This window comes from Halichoerus grypus, chromosome 11 (assembly GCF_964656455.1).
Source record: "Halichoerus grypus chromosome 11, mHalGry1.hap1.1, whole genome shotgun sequence".
Classification (NCBI taxonomy): Eukaryota; Metazoa; Chordata; class Mammalia; order Carnivora; family Phocidae; genus Halichoerus; species Halichoerus grypus.
Window position 1 is genome coordinate 100,099,769 of NC_135722.1, and position 21,138 is coordinate 100,120,906.

Below are 21,138 nucleotides of genomic sequence, written 5' to 3' on the forward strand. Positions count from 1 at the left end.
GCTTGAGCTCTCAATAGTAGGTTTCCATGAAATTTCCTGTGAATGGCCCTTTGGGTGTCCGTGTGAATTACACCTCCATCCCCCACTGCCCTTTGCAGGTAGCCGGTTAGTCTTTGCAGAAGGGGCCCAGGGATAAGCCAGCCCTTACTACCTCTCATTCTAGAGGGTTCCGTCTCGGTGGCTGTAGCTAGCCAGGTCTATATTTTAAGGCAGGGGAGGCCTTTCTCGCTCTGTAGAAACACCCCATTTCTCCACAACATGCAACATTTTTCATCTGTGGCTGGCCTCGCACTAGCTCAGGCTGGTTTTTGTTTTGTGTTGTTTTGTTTTTAAGACCTTTCATAGCCCCCCCCGAACTCCTCCCCCCTCATTCTCCGCAACACAGCAGAGGCCCCCGCTCACAGCTTTCAGCCTTCACCCCCACCGAAAGCTTCTTTGTGTCCTCAGACAGCTACAACTCACTGTTACCACTGTTCCAACCCCAGAGACTCCATTTAAGAGGAAATTTTCAAAACAAACAATGCTGTATTTCTGTCCATATCGAAGGTGCCTTTAAATAGGGGCTTGTCTTGGCTTCTGTCTCTCTGCTCCCGGCCTCGAGGCTCCAGGCGATGTACGATGAGCTCCCAGATGCACGGTAGCCTTTCAGCGCCAGCACTTGAACCCTGTCCACACACAGACATCTGTGGCCGTGAACACCCGATTCTCACTGGCATACCCAAGAGTAGTTAAAGTAAAATTGCCACTAAAGCAACATTGTAGGATCCGTTGCCTTAACGGATATGATCTTCTAGGCTTGCTGTGTCTTAACAAGCAGCCTTCCATATATTTATCTTGCCTAGAAAGTACACTCGTGGATTTTAACATTTGCTTCTTACTTCAAACAGATTAAAGGTTATGGAGCTGAATGATCCTGTGTCCCGTTTTAAAGGTCCAGGCTATCCCTGAGATTTAGATTGGTTCCTAAAAAATCTTCCAGACTGAATCTTGACAAATGGATAGCTAAATTTCCGCCCTTCTTCTTTCTTGCACCACATTACAGCCACCGTTAGCCTTAAAAGCTGCAACAGTTAAATCCAGTGACAGTAACATAAAGCCTGAGCTTTTAAAAAAAAAAAGAAGAAAGAAAAAAAGAAAAAGAAGCAGTCCACAGTCTTCCATTTCTTTTCTCCCACTCAGATGCAGTAACTGAAACCCATTCCCCAGGTCAGAGTTTCATTACAAGGAAATGCACAAATGCAATAGAAAAATATTTCTAAACTCGAAAGGTCATAGTTGATTTCTGATTTCTCTGAAAGGAAGTGCTCCAGCGTTCTCTTTTATCTTCTGTAACCAGGGTAATCAAATTGTTCCCCGTGTTAGAGAGGCAGACCGTCATTGAGTCCTCAGTCGCCCGACTCCCTCAAAAACAGATTAAAGTTTCGTCCTGGAGACCCTCGAAAGGAAGAAACTGTGAGCCCAGGCTGACGTGATGTTGCCGTCGAGAATCCTAGACCTGATGGGTGGGAGGAGCCGGCAGCTCTGTCTCTCGTCCCACAAGCGTGGAGCAGATCTCCTGACCTTCGTGTGAGGGCACACACACGTCTAGCGGTAGCTTGATCTAGAGGGGGAGTTTTTGAAGGCTCTGGAGTACTGAAAGGAATATTTGATGTCAACTTGCCCCGTCAGCCTTGTTGCAGCTTTGCAGCCATTAGGCCGTTAATTCATTAGAATCTCTTTCTAAATTAAAAAAAAAAAAAACCATTGGAGGGATGGAATTGAAATGGGAGCCATCCAGAGCCTCACTGTGATTTGCCATGAGCTGCTTGGGGGTCTCTTCCATCTCATGCACACTGGTATTCTGATCAGGTACCTCTGTTATAATTAGGGCAATTGGCAACCCCCTGCCCTTTTTTTTTTTTTTTTAAATCACATCAAGTTGTCCATGTGGTCTCATTCACAAAGAAATATGCTGCGATATTGAAGAGCAAACCACATCACCCAAATTGTCCCTGGAGCCCTCTGAAAATATAGAGCCGGCCAAACCACCCCCTGGGCTCCGAGTCCTTCATGCAGATTCTGCTCCAAAATCAGAACCTTTGCAAAGGGAAACCTACAGGGGGATTTCTTTTGTTTTGTTTTGTGTTTGGAATTTTCTTTGAAGTTAGTTGACCCAGGTATGAGGTGTAGATAAAATTACCTGTTTCTGGGCCGGTAGCTTTAGCCCCTGCCTGATACTTGGATCCAACTTCTTCCTCTAGTCATCTTAGGAAAATAGTTGGTGTTTCCCTCCCTAGATCACATGGGTATTGTATTGTTTCTGCTCTGTTGTGTCCTGCGTTAGCTGCTTGACGAGGAGTCTACCTTAGAAAGCACCACAGCACTCAGTTATAAACACCCTCAGCAGCTTCAGTAGGAAATTCAGGCCGGGGTGGGGCGGGGAGGGGTTCAACCTGTGGGTCACTGTGCATGTGACTGTCATAAATTAAAACATTAATATCACTTTAGAATAAGAAATGAATAGCTATAGGGCCAAATCCTGGAACACATTTAAAAATCCTTTCACAGGAATGAAATAGATCGTTTCTAAATGAGTTTTTCCTCTTTTTTAAAGTATGTATCCAATTAAGTATTTTGTGTTTCTTGGAAAAGAAAGCAGCACTGTTCTGCTTGGTATCTAAGCTCTCCAAACCCAGTGTACCTTGGAAAAAGTGAGCCCCACCCCCAGGCGCACATTGTTATTTTGGCTTTCATAGTCTGAAATCCTAAGCCGTTGTGTGTGTAAAGTGTATCCAATCCCATAAACGTGAGTGCAGTCCTTCTCCTTCAGAGATCCTCACAGAGTATGCCAAGTGTGGGAAGCCCAACACCATGGCACATGTTTTCAGTTTCTTAAATACAGAGGAAAGAAGGACATCTGTGCTTACGGGCAGCCTGTAACGGGACCACTGACATGACAGTAGAGAGCCTGGCTTTCCCTAAAGCCGCTCTTTAGGCATTCATTCAACAAATACCAAGCCCCCATAATACATAAAGCATTATGTTAGGGCCTGTGGAGACAGAAAATTCCTTGAGCCCCTTAAAATGTGGTAGAGGGACTAGGTTCTCCACACTAGAGCCCAAGAGCAGGAGGTCCTCTGCAGTGAGGGCTGACCTTGTGGCCAGGGCAGGACCGGGGAGAGCATCAGAGGAGAAGTAGTTTGGTCTGCCGTCAAGGAATGCATGGAATGTGGGTGAGAAAGGACGGCGTTTTAGAAATGAAGCATGATGGCCCAACGTTACTTCTAGCGTCCTTCTTCAGTGTGTGTGTGTTTACGTTCCGGGCATGTATTAAGCCACTGTTGCTGGGACATACACAGCTTTCATTCTAGAGTGTTTACTAAATTCCCTTTTTTTCTAGAGTTGGCTTCTACTCCATTAAGACTGTGTATCACTCATCCTCTCTGAATACTTACTGAGTGTTACTGATGGGCCAGTGTGCCCGGTAACAAGAATATTATTAGGGTGCTAGTAAAATACACGTGAGCCCCCTTTTCAAGTTTTTGCCCCAAAATTGCATGGCCTTTCTTTTTCATACTGTCTCCAGTGTGTACGTTTTTATTTTGCTGACAATTATAGGCCCATTACAAATAGCATCATAGCCAACCAGCTCTTGACCATACTGATTTAGGAGGGAACAGAAGCAGTGAGAATGCTACAGTGACGAAGGTCACCTGATTCTGCCTTTTAAAGAAAAGAAATGAGAGATGGGAACTGAGATTTTTTTTGTTTCTATTGCTTCCATCATAATTCCCATACTTTTATGTTCCTTGTTTAAAAAGAATCCAAGAGATAAAGTCTTGACACGTTTCCATACTAAAGATTCATCCACAGTGCAGAAAACTAGCATCATACAAACGGGTTTCTCGGGCTTAGAAAGTGATTGTTGGGGCTGTCTTGGTGGTGGAAAGGGTAGGACTTGGAAGGACTCAGCGCTCCGGCATCTAACCGGAGATGACTAGAAGCTACCACTTCTAGAGCCCCGTTCCTCTCCCCCTTTGCCCTTGTCATCTGTTCTCCCCTCAACTGTGCCTTACCTGCTCTGCCCCTCCTTCCCACCCAGCCTTCACCCACCCCAAGGGAGAGGAGTGTTCCTTGTGAGGTGAAACCCCTGTATGGGTTCCTATAATTTTCAGAACATTTGGTTCGCAAATGAAAAGATCTCAGGGGCACAGGAGCACTAATGAATAATTCTGAAGAAGCTTTTAACAAAACTTGAAACTGCTTAACAAAACACCAATCCACTCCCCATCCCGCTGTTTCATGGTGCCGGGGCCCCTTCCCCTTCCCCTTCCCTGGAAGGAGGGGAGGGTGACTTTAGGAAGAGAGCTTTATCAAGACTCTCCTGTTTGGGCCTTTTAGCTTCTGTTCTGTTCTTGTCCCCTTTCTCCAGTCCCTGAGAAATGGGAGTTTAATTAAAGGATAACGTAGTTGGAAAGAAAATTAACCGGGAATCCAGTAGAAAATAAATTTCGAAGTTTAATTTTCCAGCACGTATTTTTGCTTCCAATAGATTTCAAATAAGTCAGAAATAAATAAAGAAACAAATTTAAAAATATATATATTTAATATATATTGGCCGGCGGAACACAACTATGAAAATAAAATTGTCAGGGGAGTTCCTCGCCTGCCCTAGTGTCTAGATTTAAAGCAGCCCCGTAACATGAACTGAAGGGGAATTCAATTAAGAAAACCCATTGGCTCCTTATTGACTTTAGTTAAGAAAATAAACTCGGGGAAAGTGTATTAAAATATGTCTGGACTGCTTAGTACGCTTCCATTTAAGCTTATGACAATCAAAATGGGAGAATTTAAATTCTTTACAATTAAGCTCTGCTTTTGAGCAGATTGGGTTCTCTGGGTTATTACACTGTGCATTTTTTAATGTACACCCTACTCACACACACCCCAAAATGCAGTCTTGCGGTGAATCTGTGTGTCATAAAGTAGGAGCACCACAGAGCAATTGGAGAAGAAAAAGTATTTAAGGTTGTGAATTTAATTTTGTTCTAGGATTTTCATTTTCATTTATGGCACCCGTTGTGTTTGAGACCATGGACTAATTTATGGATTAGTTTTAAACCCCCAGTCTGTCACACTCAATGAACAATTCTAAGTTGGAGAGAATCCATATGAAAGGATTAGAATGGGCCACAGTGGAGCTTACACAGGACTGTTTCAACTAAATATTGCCCAGCTGCCTCATGCAGCAATTTTTTTTTTTTTTTGGCTACTTGGTTAAACGGCTACTGTCTCTAATCTCACACATTGTCAGAGCCTTTTCATTTTGTAAATATCTTATACTGCCATGTGAAATATAGGTGATGTTTAATTTACTCAAGATAGGATGCCATAAACTGTTTGTATGGCTGGGAGACCAAGAAGTCGATATTTAGTGAGATGTGCATCTTTCATATAGTGCGGGGCCTGCCCTTGGGTACCTTCTTTGATTATACTCGTAAAACAGCTAGAGAGTGACTGTTAAGGCCATACACACTCACTGGGTTTGCAGGAACGTGGGATTGTTTGTTTTTTGGGGTTTTTTTCGTGGTTGTTGTTGACCATATAAAGTGTACAATAAATTTGCCCATATTGTAATCAAAATTAAAATAGAGACAATAGCTCAGCAAGGCCTTTTTAATTCCATAACCCTACAGCGCCTTAAGCCCAACTCCACTCTTCGTGACCTCTTTCTCTCGGAGGCCTGGCTCCGATGAGTTTCTAAAGGTAACAGCAAGATGCAGTTGAAAACGAGTCTTTGTTAGGACGATCAGGTGCTCTCATTTTTCGAGCTAATGGTAACGTTTCTAACTTATATTGGAAATTTACTCTTTGCATTTTGCCCATAGACTTCGAATGTTATCAAACAATGGAGTGACCCCACAAGTTGATGCACAGGGGTGAGCTGGCACATCTCGCCGGTCTTCTGATTAAGACACCCCTAATAAATCCTGCTTCACAGAGCGGCGCTCACTTCAGAGCCAGGGGTCTGTGGTTTCTGCATGAAGTCATAATGCAATTATGAAGGAGAATTAGATTCTGTCACAGTGCTCTCCTGCGGGGAGCACAAAGTCACTTCTAAAGAATTTTTTTTTTTTAATTCTTTACTTGAAATAGCCTCTGTTCAGATAGCACACCAGATGCTCTTAGAGAAATAGAATCAGCGCCTCCCCCAACACACCCTCAAACCTCCTTCGAAGTCTGTGGCCAACCTGTGTGTCTGCTGCATTTCTCTGCTCTCTGGCTGATCATGGCTTTGCCATTTCCAGCTGCAGTGACTCGTGTGGTTTGACTCGAACATGTGTTTGCTTTTAACTGTTCTAGAAGATGTTTCCACCCCCACCCCCACCCCCGGCAACCTCCCCTTTTGGGTACAATTGATGGATTTCCCAACCCCAGAATGGGGAAGCAAGCTGCACTGCGGACTTGGCTCATTCATTTTTTAAGTGCCCACATAGAAGCCAACGCCTAGGGTCACTTAGTTTAGTTTCGTGATAAAGCGGACAGCATGGCGATGTAGGAAGACCGTAAATCAAGCAGTCATCGGCTCATGCTAAGATACGATTTTTGAGGGCTCTAACCTCTAGGCTTTACTCCACCTCCTCTCTTTCATTTTATGCTACTTATTTACCTGCTAAAATTACAGCCTATGAGAAGCGCTACTATGAAAATAACCAAAGTGTTTCTTTTTTTTTTTTAATTTTGGAAAAGAGCTAGTGCCTATCCATAAAATGTACCAGCGTGCATATAAATGTTTCTGTACAAATGTGCATTTGATCTTGCCCCTTAAGTTGAAAGCACCTCAAACTAACACTTGACTTGGATGTTTCAAGTAAGGAGATGTGTCTACTGTGTCATGACAATCTGGTATAGCGATGTTTCAACTGTACAATTTTTGGTATTATTCTTTACTGCTATTTTATGCATACAGACTTGACTTGTAAGTAAGTATTGTGTTCTTATGCGGTGTGTTTTATGTTTTTCTTTCCTTCATCAATTCTTCAGAAACTCAGCTATAAGTTACGTTAAAGCTGCAGCGGCTTCTCAGACTGCTGGTTGATTCTGGCTCCTTAGAAGGGCTGCCATTGTTTTGATGGTTAGAGGGTCCTGAGGAAAGCGTGCCAACTGAGGGGGAACACCGGTGTGAATTCATGTGTCCTGATTTGCAGATCAGAAGCACCAGGCTCGTTTGAGCAAAAAAAAAAAAAAAAAAGTTTGGCATTCCATTGCATTTAAACATTGCCTGTGTTGAGTCCGGAAGAGTCTTTTGGAGTCCCTAGAACTCATGAAAATAATTACCAGCTTAAATAGCTGTGTTAAGGCCGGGGGGGGGGGGGAGGGGACAGGTGACTACTTGCACTTTTAACCAAGAACGCCACCCCAGCTAGAGATGACGAGTCCATGTCACCATCCCTTTCTGGCCAGAAGGGGATAGTGGAAGGAAACATACTGGAGAGGCGTAGAGCTGAACACGAAAGCATGGCCAGATGGGTTGACTTGGGAATGAAGTTGGCCACAGGAGTGGTGTAAAAAAAAAAACCGACTGGAGAAAGAATGTCATCGTGCATTTTGTTAGATATTTATCCCACTTTCCCTCTAGCCAAAAATAAAAAGAAAATTTCTTGAGCCCCTTGAGCCATTTCCTGTGAAGAAGAGCCAGGACAGAAGGCCTGGTTTGAAGCCCAGCAGGAGGGGGAATCTTGAACAGCATCGGAAATGGAAGAAGAAAGAGGCAGACCACAGTTTCTTCCGCGGCAAGTGCATCTGGCAAGGCGAGGGCGGCCGTGTGGTCTCCTGCTGCGGCCGCGAAGGCGGGGCTCCCGGCAGCTCACCGCGGCCAACGTGATGCTGCCCTGGGAGCAAAGGGATGGCTGGATACTGTCATTTGTGGAATGTCACGTGACTGGAAGTGGCGTTTGGCAAATTGCTGTGGACTCGGGTGTGCCCATGGCAGTCTTCTGCTCCCAGGTGGGAACCCAGCGGGCGCTGCGAAGCGAAGAATGGATGCCTGGTGGCCGGGAGGTGGGGGTGGGGGGAGGGGCTGGGGAGGGGGCTGTGCATACAGAAACTTGCCGGGGAACCTTTAATATGTTCATTCCCATGGCCTCCCAGTCCATGGCACTTTCCAGCTGAACACTGCCAAAATAGTAACGTGGGATGGAAGACTTGAGCTCACATGTTCGTCTACAGGCATCTGAGCGTGAGCCGTAGAAGGATCCTCAAAGTGCGACTGAGTCAGTGATGCCTAACTGGCAGTCGTGCAGCCCAAGTGCCCTCGTGGGCTGGCTTCCGACAGAGGCAATGTTTGAATGTATGAACCCCTTGTTTCGCCAGCCTGCCGACCGAGCTCTCCTGCCCCAGTCCTGAGCCTGGACGCACTCAGAGCCAGCGGCTCTGCACTGGTGTTTCTCCTCACTTTGCATGTTCCCCTGACTATGGACTAGCAAGGAGCTGTGTCCTGGCAAGACCCCCAGAACCACAGAATTGACTGTTTTCCTCGCTGGCTCGCAGCTTTGAGCTGAAGGCATGTCTTAAAACAGTGCAACTCACTTCAAATGCTTTTTGCTTTTCATTTATTATTGCTTGTCACGCGATGTTCTTTGAAAGCTTGCTCATATATTATCTGTTCCATTTTTTTCCATTTTCCCTTTTTTTGCATGCCGTTCCTCCTGTTTCCTCCCTTCCTCCAATCCTCTGTTCCTGTCTGTAGACACGGCAGCGACGACAGAGCCAGCAGTTCACGGTTGGTATCACGTTACTGTTTATCTACTTTCTCAGCGCTGCTGAGAGGCAAGGCAAGCCTGGGAAAAAGAGAAATGCAGTCTTCAAGGGAAACCGTGTTTCGAGTAGACTGATCTCATGCATAGACTGTAATTTTGAAGGCTTGAAAGGATGTCGAGTCTTGTCATTTCTGTTGTGAGTTCGGCACCCGTGGTGGCCGTCTGGGACGAGGCCAGCGCCCACCAGGCTGGGATGCAGGAGATCCGGCTGCACGCGGCCCTTCTGGATAGACAGCCACCGGACACCGAAATACAAGGGACTTCAAAAATGAATATTGCCCTAAAAATCATGGCCTCTGGATTAAAGGCCCAGTTGCTTTCTTTGTTTATAGGCTAGAGTCCCAGGTACATTTAGAAGAGGGGTCATTCATGTCACTTAGTAGTTGAGGCTGTGAAGGACAGGTGAGGGCAGAAGGGTAGTTCTGTTTAAATTCACGAGGCCATCGATCTTCTCTTAATTATGTTCCCAATCATAGCTACCTCTGCAGATGCAGGCCAGTTGCATCTTAATCTCCATGTGTGCATGCAGGCTTATGCTAGCTAGCATTGGGTGGGAAGCCTCTGCAAACCAGGAGTGACACCAGATGTAAATTTTAACAGCATTAAGTGGGACTCAAAAAATCATTTGTGTGCGGGTATCTCGTAGGCAAAATACTAAAAAGTTGGTTATGGTTGTAACCAAAAGTGATTAAAAAAGAAAAACAAAACGGCCATCAGAATGTCCTTTTCTCAATTTCATCTCCAACTTACAAGGTTGGAATAAGTCTATTAATTTTTCTGTGTCTCTCCAATCAGAAAATTAGAATCATGTTTCATCTATATATGACTTTATTCCCTAACTCTAACCCCAGTGATATTGTGCTTGGAGAAAGAGACGTTAGTTAAAAATCGGGCTGAATTTTAATAATTGAGTTCGAGGGAATTTTTTGGTAAAGGGCCTATTGAAATCACTTCGCCCGTTGTACAGGGTTGGAATCCATCATCTAAGTGACCAGGGGTGATCAGCCAACCCCTTACTGGTCCTGCATCTTTTAGCAAAACATCTCTTCCTAGTGCAGACTGACTTTCTCAAAACAGACCTACATTTGAGGACTTGGCAGTTAGAAATCTCTAAGCGAAACCCGTCCTGTGTGAGCTGTCCCTGAAGGTCAAGCCTTGATGCTTGGTGCATCACCCCCCTATCTGGACTTGCCTGATGAGGAATTCTGAGAAAGCAGAGTGAACTTAGGTTTGGAGCAGTATCTCCCTCCCTACGCCCCTCCCGCCTCACCTGGCCCTTTCCTGTCACCAGCACAGAGGGAAAAGGTAAAGGGCCAGATACACTGGCAATCATGAGAAATCAATTAGGTATAAAACCTCCACTTTCTAAGGTAATGCCCCATAGTGCTTGCTACAGCTCAGACACTGCACTCCATTAAGCTTAGTTATTTGTAGGTTTCATCATTAATTGAGCGCTTCCTGACTTTTATCGATTAGTCTCAGAGCTTTAAGGCTACTTTAATGTCATTCAAGAGATTTTGTTCTATTCTTTCTAAGATGCTTTAAGTTCTGAGCCTCCTATAATTGACTCCAGGGTCAAATGTAACCATAAGATTCCTGAATTCTGTGAGATCTTTGAAGAAATATTGATCATTTATCTCCTAAGACTCCAGAGTTCTATTTGCTAGGTCCCTTCGATAAAATCCATGTACTTAACGTTACTCTAATGGATGTAGGTCTTGGAGTCGGGTGACGTATTCCAAGTAGGAAATATGTTCCCTGACCTGAAAAATGAGACATTAACTTAGGGGCCAGTCGCGGTCTAGGACACGGTTTTTGATCAGGTCTTTTTTCCTGGAAAGAGAGAAAGGGACGGTGATCTCTCTTTTGTGGTATACAAAGAGACAATTGGAATAAGACTTTCTAGCATTCCTGTGGTCGGAAACAGAGAAGCAGCCACTGCCTTATTAGTTAAGGACAGCATTCGAGCCAGGATACACCACTAGGATGTTGTTCACTGGCTGGTAGCACATGAGAAATGGCCCAGAGCCAAGAACTGTCGGGGAGGAAGAAAAAAAATGCCCCCCCCAAACACACACTATTCCTTACCAGCAGGAGGAGAGAAGTGAGAACTCAGGTTGGTCCCCCTATGTAGTACATGTATAAACACATTCTCCTAACTTGTCTGTTATCCTCATAGCATCCTCACAAAGAGGTCCTACCGCTGTCTTGAACAGCATACTCTCCAGCCCACAGCAAAAAGCTTTAATGAAAACCAGAGTAGTATCTAGACTCTTCCTTGACGGAGGGGAAACAATCTTCAGGTCAGTCGTCAGGGTAGAAAAGGTGATAGGATATGGTGGAAACTATAAAGCAGGGGACCCGATTTCCAGAGAGATGCAGATCTGGAGCCCACTGTCTTCGAGTGAATTATGGCTGAAACTCAGCTTCTTCAGTTTAGCAACCTTTTGACTTAGACGCACTTGAGAATAACCTTGAGATGTTCATGAGAGGGATCTGGGCCTAGAAAAATGGCATGGTCGGAGAACTTGGCAACTCAAATGACAAGACATATTAGGTCAGCCTGTCGTGGACACTTTATTGGTCTTAAAAGTGTTCATACTGTAGTTCCTCCTGTAGTTCTCTTCTCTTTTATAAAAACGAAAAAGAATAATTTATAAAAAGCTTTCCCTTTGAAGACTCATTAAAACACTTTATTCAAGCTTGTGTTGCTAGAGTACGTATGAAGTATACCAGTTATTAATGTATGTTGATCATTTGTTCTTACCAATATCTGATTGGAATAAGCATGTATTGGAAGGTTAGAAGTGCATGGGCATGATTCAAAATCAAATGGATTTTCTCCAAAAAGAAACCAAGCAACAATCAGTCACAATGTGTTTTTAAGGATCTAATTGATGGTAAATGTAAAAGGGAGTGTAAGAATGGGATTTTTAGACTAGGGTGACCGAAGGGATTTTCTTTAAATAAGGATCTTGAGCACTTGTGTTTTTGGAGCTCATCCTTAAGGCCTGGTCAGGAAGAATCCTGTGTTATGTGTGCATGTTGAGCAATGCAAAAAACACTCTGCCAAATCCTGATACCACGTGGTCTGAAATTGATGGCAGAAATGCATGAGTGACTTAAAGCACGGATGGTGTAGTTGTTACTATGATTATCGACGTGTGGGTGCGTGTGACGGTTTTTGTTTGTTCAAATGTGGGCGCTTCTCTGTGTCTTGTGCCTTGTTCTTTTTCAGCCCTGTGTGTACCCTCTCCCTTCCCCCACCCACCTCCCCTGTGTGAGGTTTTGGGTGACCGCATGCCCATGGTCTGGAATAGTGCTTGTGCTTTTGCTGCACTGCAGTCAGCTGGCTTCCTCTGGGTTGGAGGTTCTCTCTCCTCTCCCCCCTCCCTCTCCCCCTCTCCCCCCCCCTCCCGTTTTATGATTTTCTAGTCTACCTATCCTTTTGCTTTCCACCTCTTGATCTATCAGAGGCTGATGATCTCATGTATTTACATATCCCAAATGAGTTTTTCAATAGTTTTTAATTCAGTATGTAATTATGGTAAGACTCAAACTGGGAACCCCCCTGAAATAATTTTTCACTTTCAGTTTTGGTTGCAAAAATCTTTGGCCTGTGCTAGATACACGCTCACACCCTAGTCCGCTGCCCTTAGGTCACCACCCCCCTGAAGCTCCCTTTCCCTGACTTGTAAAATTTTACAAGTAGTGCAAGCCTTGCTAGAATCCTAAAAGCACATGAAATTCTTATCTTAACTTTCTGTTCAATTGCGGGGTACTTCTGAAGCCCATCCGAAAGACAAATAGCCAGCAGTGCGCATTATTACAAACTCTATGTCCACCATTTGTGTATGTACCTCTCTGCACATCTCTCTGTATGAGTATACCACAGTGGCTTTCAAAGGCTGTCATTCAGTCAAGGGACTCTGCAGACATTGTATGTTCTACTCAAGAACAAAGCTAAAGAGGTTTACGAATGGCTGCAGGACCTGAAGATTGTGTTTCAGCCTTGATATGCCGTTTGGAAACAATGTGCTACTGTTTAACGGCGTGAACCAAATTTCTGCTAATGGGAAGAAGGGACAAACTCTCCACAAAAGCTGACAAAGCAGGAAGAACAGGATGACTGAGCTTTTAGATTAAAACTACCGGGGGCGTCTGAACTCTTATGGCTGGTGATGGAAGTAACAGTTTCCATAATATGGCCAAGTGATCAGATGTATGCCGCTTAGGTAAGAAAGAGACTATCGCCTACTTTTTCCTACTGGGAATGGTACTGGAGCCAGGGGGCTACGTTTTTGTTTCCTTGAGGTTTTCTTTGATCGTTCTTTTATGACATTTTGTGGGAAAAAAAAAAAAATGAAACCCTAATGAACCGAACCCACAAACATTGGAATTTTGCTTGACCTTGACCTTGACTTTATTTAACTATCTCTAGGATTTCTTGCTGTTTCCAGTGTTTGAGGTTTTCCTTCACCTGGTTTAAGATTGCCACCACACACCACTTTTAGAAGCCAGCGATGTCTGTTGGAAAGGGGGAATAGCAACAGCAAAGACAGGAGGCCCGGGGTAGTGCAGCCCACCCTAGACCCCGACAAGCAGAACACACGTCTCCTCAGAAGAGACCATTATCGTGCCTGCATGAAATTACCACGCTCAGAATTACTTGCTCCAAAAAAAAAAAAAAAATCCCACATGGACCAATAGTTAAACTTTTCACTTGTTTAACAAAGTTTAAAGACATTTATTGGACACATTTTAATTAGAAGTGACAAGAAAGGTCTTTAACAGATGATATGGAAGTTTAAAGAGAAAAACCAAGAAGGGATTTCCCACGTATTGTTAAATTGTGAAGTTTCCTTTTGGAAAACATTGTCTGCCTCATAAAATGCATCTTTGTTTCTTTGAGAAAATAAGAGGTGTATAATTTTTAACATGAAAGAGGACTACCTAAGTCAAAGCAGTTCTAGGAGGTAAATTTTGCCTGTCCTCCCTTGGGCACTCAGCGCCTCGGTACGCTCTTCCAATTATATTTACTTAAAAATTATCCAACTATGGCCGAGCACTGTAGATTCATAAAATACAACAGTAGTGCAAAACCAAATTTAATGCCACTAATCGAAATGGCTTCCCACTTTCCGATGTAATCTGAGCGGCAGATCCAGATGATTTGGTGTATTTTAACATTTATGCCATTAAAAATGACAGTTTCATCTTTAATGAGGTGTATATCAACTGTCTGTTGCTTTTTAATGGGAAACTTTGCATATCAATGATATTTCATAAACATATTTGTCTTTATTTTTTAAAATTAGCTTTCTAATGCCCTCCCCAAGGAAGCAGGCATTCAGCAGTAAAGCTGCCTACTTGAAACATCCTTGTTTAATATGGTTCAGCGGGTGCCAAGCACGTACGTAGAATGCTTTGATATTCACTGGGCCACGTAGAAGTAAGGGATTAGCCTTCTGAGAACTGCAAATTCATAATTAACTACAGAGGAGTACTTTATGTTGCCTATTTATAACAATTATTCAAATAATTGTATTCATCAGTCTTTTTACAATGGATAAAGCCAATTAGAAATAGGAACACTTTCGGCCAATCAGATTTCAGAACAAACGGGTAGCATCCCTACTCAGTTGCCTCTATAATTGATTGCATTACTCACTGCTTTCCCTTTTGTTGCCTAAATCCGTAGTTGGGGCACATCCGTGCACTCAAACCCTTCCATCTCTAATTGGCACCCGCCCTTGAACACTGACGCTCAAGGTTCGCAATGGAAATTCTTCAAGAGCCGATACGATGACTTCCTTGTCACGGCACCAGCCTAGCTAGCAATATTCACTTGGCTTCTTTATAAAACAACTTACAAAACCCAAGCTTTTACTGACCATTCCTACATGATTGTTTCTGTTCCTTTGGGTTTTTTTTTTTTTTTAAATAGTGTGATCAGTTTGACATTGCTTGTTTCCAGAGCATTTGTTTCATGCTCTGGTTGGTAGTTCACTGAGCATCACTCCCACATCATTCATTCAGCAAATGCTTGCTGAGAGTATACTCTGTGCTTGGCTATAAGAGAAGGGAAGGATGAAAACTAAAGACCCACCCCTCTCCTCAAAGTCTTGCGGTTTTATAGGCCCACAAATATTCTTCCAAAATGACAAATCCCGTTAGAGAAGCATTAGCAAATTGTGCAAATTAGAAGACCCAGAGCCTTCAGACAGGACTTTGAGCAGAATGTCAAGGAACAACAGGTGGAGGCCTCAGATTGTTTCACATATTTGTGGCGGTTAATGATCTTCGTGAACGGAGCAGCCTGCAAGTAAAGCATGAGTAAATGGAATCCATCCCCTAGCCAAGCCTCCCGTTGTCTTTCTATCTCCCTCTACCCCTCCTTTAATTCAGATGAGAGCTAGCTGAGAGCTGGCCAGCGTTGGTGGTGGCTCGGTGTAGACCCTGCAAGCCCCCACCAGATTAGCTCCTGACCTAACTGCTTTCTCAGCTTTGAGGGTTTCATTTTTCAGGAATACCACTGATTTTTTTTTAAATTCTCCTTTTTAAAAAGTCATTTGGCGAATCAGATTTTCTGATGAAGACATAACCTGCAATCTGTAGTTAGCAGATGCTGTACCATTTTGAAATAAGTGATCCAAGATCGTCATAAATTGATAATGAAATGTATTTGTCAGTATTGGCAAAGGATTTCAATTTATGGTAAAATGTGAAATAAAACTTACATACATCAGTATGTAACATCTAACTGTATTTGTATTTAAGAGCCATGTCAAAGCATCAACAGCTAACAATCAGGCTTTATTTTTTTTCTTTTTGCATGCTGTTATGAATGAGTGATTTTAAACATTCACCTTCATGTTTCATGTGCTTTGAAAGCGGAGACTGAGGAATCTTTCTGTCTTGATTGTGTATCAATAACAAAATGAAATGATTGGAGAAATGTACTTATGGATTAATGCATTCAAGCTATCCAAAAAAGAGAGAGATAGCAAGAGATTTGGCTCATGTTTTTTTTTTTTTTAAGAAATTCATCCTCAGTTCTTAAGTGTTTTGTTTATGTCCCTTGAGGAACGAAAAGAAAAACGATTTGTTTTTACTTGTAAGGCCTTACTCAGTTGCCCAATTCCGCAGAAGAACTGGACAGTGAGGACCTCTCAGGTAAGGGCTAGTCATTAGGTAAGGCACTGCGGTGTCCAACCTGTGGGTGCCCTGTCCACTTCTACAAAACGGCCATTTGGTTTCCTGGGCAGTTAACTAGCAATTGTGGATTAAAGGAAAACGAATTTTTACTAACACTTTCTTCCTCCTCACCCCCTTCTTTCCCCTGTGCTCGTGGCATGTATATTTCAGATTGGGACTGAGGGCGTCACTGCAAGGGAGGTCAGCTCATCTTTGCATTGTACGAAGGCCACTGTTTTCAGTGGCGTAAAAATAATTTTTATGCTCTGGGTGTGTAACGGTTCAAGAGAAATGTTTCGCATTACAAAGCAGTTTAAGGATGTTGGATTATGAGAGAAGATCTTTATTTTAAAAAGGAAAAAACTACTATTGACCATCTACTTCTGTAGAATAGACTTGAAAAGCCACGTCACAGTTATCTTAGAAACACGGGGTGGGAGGGGCAGGGAGGAAGGGGGGGCGATTGTTTTGTCACACACCGTGATGTAAACTAATTATCCACCTCAGACCTTTTTCACAGCACACTGAGCTCTTGCAAAAGTAGGTTTCATGCTTGATTCCAGGATTTAGGTGTTACTAATCCAGAATAAGAAGCATATCCTGAAAAGGAGGGGGGCGGGGAGGAGATTCAAAATGGTCAGAGCTAAACAATTATATGAGCTGCCATGATGTTGTGGGACTTCGCTGCCAACCAGCTCCAGCTCCTTAAACATTTGGATCGGTTAATTCCTAATAAATCAATAAGAAAGCCCCCTTCCTCATCACTGTGATGGAGGCACCAAGATGCAGGGCTGTAGATCCTTACTCCAGCCTTTGGAAGGAAGGGTTCCATATTGCCCCTTCTTGAAGAGCTTTCACTTCAGCTCCCTTGAATAGTTGATTGTGAGGTGGTGGTCCTTGACTGCAGGTTTCACCCAGTGAGAAAATTAGAGCCACCTAGTCTTTCAAAGTGCAGATTTATCGCCTCCTAGGTGCTTCTGTCAAACTTAAAAAACAGGGAGGGTGGCTTTATGTTTCGACATAGCATGTCCCGGTTTGAGCTTAGCGGTCAGATTTTTCCACCCAGTGGAAGCTCCAAGAGGCCATATTGGGTTTGTTCACTGCTGTATGCCTGTCATGTAGTAGGCGCTCGATTGATACTTGTTGGATGAATAAGTTCCAAATCCCAGTGAATTCAGATAAATAACTAGAAGATTAGAAAGACAGCCAGCCCATCAAGGGAGTGTTTCATTTTTGCCTCTTAACTGGTGGTGTATTTAGAGAAATTGCAAAAACAGTAGCCTGATTTTCTTTTAAAAGAAGAGATAAGTCCTGCTCCTTGCATAGAATGTAATGCTGGTTGTAAGCAATCTGCGCTGAGTTCGTGTCCTGACCCTAAATAAAACAGCTCTGACATGGCGGCCCTGGCAAGTGGAATTTCTCAGGGATCCCAAGAAAGGACTGAGTCCTCACGGGCCTGATCCCTCTTGGCGCAGTAGTCAGATGAGGATCACTGAGGTAGGCAAAGGCAATTTTTCTCCTCTTTAGGAAAGTGGGACTACGTCGGCCATCCACCCCCTTCCCCAGGCATCATCCATTAAGGAAACACTCCAGGTCTCTCAGCTCTGCACCAAGTCAGATGCAGTCTTGCTGCAGTTCTATCCATCACCCCCGAGTCAGGAGCAATAAACCAACAACTGTTTGTGCTCCTGATAATTCGGTTAAATGAATAATTACGTGGTACCCCCACCCCCACCCCCTCCAGGAACGCTGCAGCCCTGTGTTGTTCAGGAGCCATAAGTCATGTAGAACACTGATGATCCATCAGGCCGGGCTTGGGCTGCCTTTGCATCTGGTTTGATGAACTAATCAAAAACTGATTAGCACCTTTGTTCAAAGGGGATGCTGATTAATCAATTACTATTGATTGTGAGCTTGGCTTCCCTCCGCAGCAAAGAGACATCTGAAGGGAAAAAAAAAAAACCAATAAAAATTGAGCAGCTGTCGTAGTGTTTAAATTTATTAAAACAAAATACATTATTTTTTATGAAGCTGTCTTGAAATGGGTCACTGAAGGGGAGCATATTGATTGAGAAAGGATGAACTTCTCAAATTTCTGTAGCCTAGAGACTGAATTCAATTATAATACAAGACAAACAGGTTAACACCCGTCTTAAACAGCCCATCAATAAATTAGAGTAGGTGTTGCGCATTTAATGCTAAACTGTGGTAATGAATAATATTACCATCCACTGCCTGTTCCATCTGGGTAGAAACTTCATCCTTTCCTTATTAGGGATAGATGCTCGATCCTGCATTTCCTCGGAAATAACGATGGTCTGTCTTCTGCCCACCTCCCCCATTCACCACTGCTACCTCAGCTAATGACGATCTCATAAGCAACATATGGTGCTCCATCCTCACCCAGCAAAGCAAGTTGCCCAGCTGATCCTCCTCTTCAATCTGCATTAAAAAATTATGCTTGTGTGTAGTTCAGTGATTTAATTATTGGCAGACCTGGGGAGCTTATCCAGTCCTACTTTGAACCCTTTCATTTACTTTTTGGGTGTTAACTTTATTGACGATGGACCCAGAAGAGTTTTGAATTGTTTTATCAATTACATCTGCTCTTTCCTGGTGACAGCTGGTGGTTATTGCCACCCATGTGGAATAGAATAGCTTTAAGCATATTTATCCTTCTATTTTACTTTAAAACTTTAAAAAAAATGTCTGCACTGCCTCCCTCCTTTCAGCAACGGAAGGGCCTTTGGGGACCGTTTAGCAGAGTGCATTGGTAAATATGCAGTGTGCCAGAAAATGGCCCTGCGGCACTATCAGAGCAATCCATCAGTCTGCTGCTTTTGAAGCGGAGGCACCAAGAAATTCCAGAGCTGTCATGCTTCCCCAAAAGACATGTTTTCAACTCTTGCCCTACGAATGAGAAAATGATCTAGAAAAATCCCACATCTCCCTCACAATCTGTAGAAGAGTATGGGTGGAGGGCAAACTCTAAATGGCTCTGATAATCCATGCCAGGCATGATGGAAGACTCTAGGTGAGCCGACTAGAGTCCCCTGAATGAATTCTGAAGGAAACATGGGCTCACAGTACAGTCTAAATGTAGATAATGGAAGCACACAAAGGCCTTTGGATCCAGATTATCAGTTCTGGGAGGGGCTGTGTGACCATTTGGTCATTGAGAACGTCCTCAGGGTCAGCTGAACTTGCTTGAAATGTGTGTGGAGAAACTCAGTAGACAGAACATTGGGGGGTAGAGGGGAGTCTTCCTTGCCCCCACCGAAAGCGTGGCCCGGATTCGGCAAACAGGCTATTTCACTTCTGTGGTAGACTAGCAAAAATAATAAAGAAAAACCAGCTGGGCTGTGTAGACAAATTCAAGGTATGGCTCATAAATCTCAAGTGTAGTAGTATTTAGCTTGTATTTGTACAGTTGTTTTCAGCTCAGAAAACTCTTTCACAGATGATCTCATTTGCTCTTCTTTGAGCACCACTGTTCGAGCTCCTGCATGTGCTAGGCTCTGGGCTGGGCACCAGGCATGCAGCGGTGAACAAGATCAACCAGGACCCACTGGGGCTCACGCCACAGGCCCCTGCACTCATAGCTACTTTCTAGTGGGGCAGCCAGGCTCACGACATGAGATAATGGTGGCCAGTGGTAAATGCTGTGGAAAAAAATTAAAGCAGGTAGAGTGAACCCGAGTGACTAGGGCTAGGAAGAGGTGGAGGCCAGTGGAGAACAAAAGGTCCCCATGGAAGGCCATTGGGACAGGGAGAGTGAGCCAGCCCTAAGAGGATTTTCCTGGGCAGTCTCGTTTTGCAAGTGAGGAAGCGGGGGCTTCCCAGGTTGAATGATTTCCTCAAGAGGCAGAGTCAGAATTTGAACATGCGGGTCTTCAGGGCTCTGCAGGAAATAGAGACTTTAGTTTGAGAGTAGTTCTCCTTCCGCTGTGAACTCTACACTTCCTCTGCTCTGGGGTCTTCTCAGGAATCCTTTTCCTCTTGGACCCCTTTCAATTTCAGTGTGTGCATCCGGGGAATGAGGAGGGGAAAGTCAGGCTCTCTGGAGCCCATCAGGGGTAGAACCACAAGCTGACCTGGAAAGATCTTTTCCGGCATCAAATCAAGCTCTTTCTCCTTCAAAGAAGACCTTCGCCTCGGATGATTTCGGTGCCATTGTCCCATTGTCCGAAATTATGGGATCAGTTTCCCACTGAGATGGTCCTATAGGCTGTGGGAAAGTTTGGGGTCACAAAGGTTAAAACACGTAGAGTTCCTGATTTTAAAATTCTGTTGACTACAAGGCAGTAGACTGAGAAAATCATCTCGAGTCCATGGCAGCTTGGTCACAGCACTCCCAGGATGGGAGCCTGAAGGTCATTGGATTGCTGATCTTCCCATAATCCAACATGCTACTGTTTCCCTCATGGGGAGGAAGGAGGCCATCAAATAGGAACGTTCCTCCAAACTGGAGAGTCGCCAGGCTACAACACAAAATGTGAATTCCAGTTCCACAGGTTGGACACTGCTTTGGGGTGACTTCACCATATTCATTAACCCATCCTCCTCACACCCCCAAATGCCTGAGGTCCCCAGAAGCATCTTTCTCCAGAGAGAGATTCTAGTGGGAAATGTGTGTTTGGAAATACTTTACGACTCTGTCCCCTTTCTCAGCTGTACACTCTTTCAAGGAAAACTCTGGTTCCATCCCCCCTGCCTTCCTGTTGCTCACAATGGGAAGGGCACTCACACTTTGAAGTCCTCATTAGGAGATGAGGGGCGTGGACTCATGAGCGCACCTCCTGGCCTCTGGGGACACTAAATGTTTGGGAGGATCCCGTCCTGCTCATTAAGGCATTTCTGCTTTTGGGTAAAATAACTAAATCAAGTTACTTGAGATAGGAGAAAAATCATAAAAAATATTTGTTCTCAGTATTTAGAGGACAATCAATACTTCCAATCCTCATACTCAGATGGTACATCTGAATCATGACCTGGCCCCGGTGGCCTTCAGCCTTGACCCCACAGGGCAGCTGGACCATCAGTCACCCTGGGTGCCATTCTACAGAAATGGAAAATGGCCTGGTGACTTCAACTCAGCAAGTGTTTAGGGGCCATCTCACCGTCTGAGAGCAGAGTGCTGGGT

At 44.0% G+C, this 21,138-nt stretch overlaps 1 protein-coding gene across 6 annotated transcripts in view; it reads left to right on the forward strand.

Moving 5' to 3' along the window:
* Positions 1-21,138, forward strand: part of CADM1 (cell adhesion molecule 1) — a 316,572-nt gene that overhangs the window by 284,016 nt on the left and 11,418 nt on the right. For 2 of the 6 annotated variants that reach the window (XM_036099840.2, XM_036099843.2), the window contains 2 exons: positions 8,729-8,761; positions 15,921-15,974. The exons of 2 other annotated variants lie outside the window; for them this stretch is intronic. In XM_036099840.2, coding sequence (XP_035955733.1) covers positions 8,729-8,761; positions 15,921-15,974 — 87 coding nt within the window. The remainder of the gene's footprint in view (positions 1-8,728; positions 8,762-15,920; positions 15,975-21,138) is intronic. 2 more of the 6 variants (XM_036099842.2, XM_036099845.2) reach the window with 1 other exon arrangement.